Source organism: Triturus cristatus, chromosome 4_1 (genome assembly GCF_964204655.1).
Source record: "Triturus cristatus chromosome 4_1, aTriCri1.1, whole genome shotgun sequence".
NCBI lineage: Eukaryota > Metazoa > Chordata > Amphibia > Caudata > Salamandridae > Triturus > Triturus cristatus.
Window position 1 is genome coordinate 160,377,790 of NC_140585.1, and position 2,313 is coordinate 160,380,102.

At 41.0% G+C, this 2,313-nt stretch overlaps 1 protein-coding gene across 1 annotated transcript; it reads right to left on the reverse strand.

Annotated features, from left to right (window-relative positions):
- Positions 1 to 287: 287 nt before the first annotated feature.
- LOC146853774 (olfactory receptor 5J3-like) lies at positions 288 to 1,217 on the reverse strand. Its single transcript, XM_085650888.1, has one exon. The coding sequence runs from the start codon at positions 1,215 to 1,217 to the stop codon at positions 288 to 290; it is 930 nt and encodes a 309-aa protein (XP_085507014.1).
- Between the last annotated feature and the right edge of the window lie 1,096 nt (positions 1,218 to 2,313).

Sequence of the window (2,313 nt, forward strand, 5' to 3'; positions counted from 1 at the left end):
TCTTCTTTAGTGATTAAAGCCAGATCTATATCTCTACTGCAATCCTGCACTGAGTAGAGTTTATTGTATCTTCAGCTTGTGTCTACTGTTCATTTGTCTACATCATCTGCTCCATCCTCTGTTTGTTGCTTGCTTTTAGTCTTCTGGTCCTCTTAGTTAGGACAGCTTAGATATTGGTGTGATACAAATAATTTAAGAATGAAAAAAACTATTTCTTTCTTTGATCTCACAACAACTAAAGTGGTTATCAGCAAATATGCTCATGAGATTTACAGTGACAACCAGCACTATGTATGACTTTTTCGGTACAAAGTCTTTCTTACAACTTGTTGTATCTCATTGTTCCTAAGGCTGTAGATGATGGGGTTCAAAGCAGGAATAAATACTGTGACGACCAGAGATAATGCTTTATACTGATGCTTTGATGAGCTTGAATTGGGCAACACTTCCAAGTAGAGAGAGCTCCCATAGAAGAGAAAGACACAGGTGAAATGGGAGATGCAGGTGGAGGCTGCCCGGTGTCTTCCTGCTGTGGTCCGCATCCTGAGAATGATGGAGACAATTTTGACATAGGAGACAAAGATAACAAGCAGAGGAATGGCCCCCACGAAGCCAAGCAAAACAAACCGCAGCAAATCATTCATGGAGAAATCAGTGCATGATAGCTTCAAGAGCACAGGATAATCGCAAGCATATCTGTCAATAACAGCAGGACCACAGAATGATAACCAAAGTAAGAAAACTGCATGAACTAAAGAGTGCAGGAAGCCACTGATATATGATCCTGCAACTAAGCACACACACTGACATTTATTCATTATGAGTGTGTATGTCAATGGGTTGCATATTGCCACATATCGGTCAAATGCCATGACAGCCAAGAGGAAGGATTCAGTGCCGGCGCATGCTTCGAAGAAGAAAATTTGAGATATACAACCATAAAATGAGATTGTTTTCTTCTCAGTCAGCAAATCAATCAGAATCTTTGGAGAAAATACTGTAGAAAAAGTAATATCTAAGAAGGACAGCTGTGTTAGGTACATGGGTGTGTGAAGCTGGGCGCTGCAGCACACAATGATCAGGATGGTGCTGTTGCCCATTAGAGTGAGGGTGTAGACGGCCAGTACCATTAGGAAGAGAAACACTTCGAGGTCTGGGTCACTTGTAAGTCCCAGCAAGATGAACTCAGTCACAGTGCTTTGGTTTCCTGGTTTCATTGCAACAGATGTTTATTCTTGCCTGAGGCAGAGAAAAAGAGACACAAGCATGAGCCACGTTCCATACAGCAACATTTTCTAATGTACAGACCTACCAGACACTCTGGGGGAACCTGGAACTATCCATCACTTTTCAGAAGGAGTTCTCTTTGAAATAAGATTCAAAAACAGAAAGTACAGTGCTCCTACAATCAAGGATCTATTCCTAAACTGACCAAACTATGCTAGCAATAAAAACATTTCTTGCACAATGTTTTCAAAGGTTTCCTGATCATATTGTTTAAAAGGCAATGAATCTTATCTCCAACCAAACGTCCACCATGTTACATTGGCATCCGTGCTCCACAAAGCATATTTCTGCCCACTTTCATTCGGATTTAGTTTCTATTGATCTTATATTTGTGCCACCAATATCATACATTCCAATAATTCAGAACTGGGAAGAGAAAGATTTTAAATAAAGTGATCGGCAAATGTGTGTTAACTGTTGTCTTCTTTTGAAGCAGAGGCAAATTCATGTGGGAGACAGCTAAATCACATCTGTTGGCATGTATGAGGCAGTTATTTTATTGAGTTTTATATAGCGCACTTCACCCAAAGGTATCAGGTATCAGAGCACTTTACACAAGCACCAGTTGTGTTACATGAGGACACATTCATTTTTATTAGGAACGGGGCGATTAAGTCCTTTGCCCTGAATCACAGGATGTTGTGCATCCTTGCCGAGACTCGAACCCGGTTCCCCAGATTTGAGGTCGACCGCCCTAGCAGTTAGGCCAACTCCACTTCCTAGCAAAGTCACAAACGGGGGTATATTTACAAGAGTTTATTGCCAGAAAAATCCGTCAACTTATTTACAAGGTGGCATTAAGCCACTTAACATGGCTTTTCACCGCCTTGTGAATAAGGCTTCCTCTCATGCAGCATTTAGCATGAAAGTGGTGGCAATGGGTATTGTGGTGGGCGTTCCACCGCAGCACTCATTGCTTTTTGTTGCTACCCCCTATTTACAAAGTTGACATATATATGGGGCAACACAAAAAAGAAGACGAAGAAAAACCTGTTCTTAACATGACAAAATGAGGAGAAATTATTT

What these genes read in the sequence shown, in the direction of transcription:
- LOC146853774 (XM_085650888.1), bottom strand. Translation starts at nt 1,217, where the DNA reads ATGAAACCAGGAAACCAAAGCACTGTGACTGAGTTCATCTTGCTGGGA.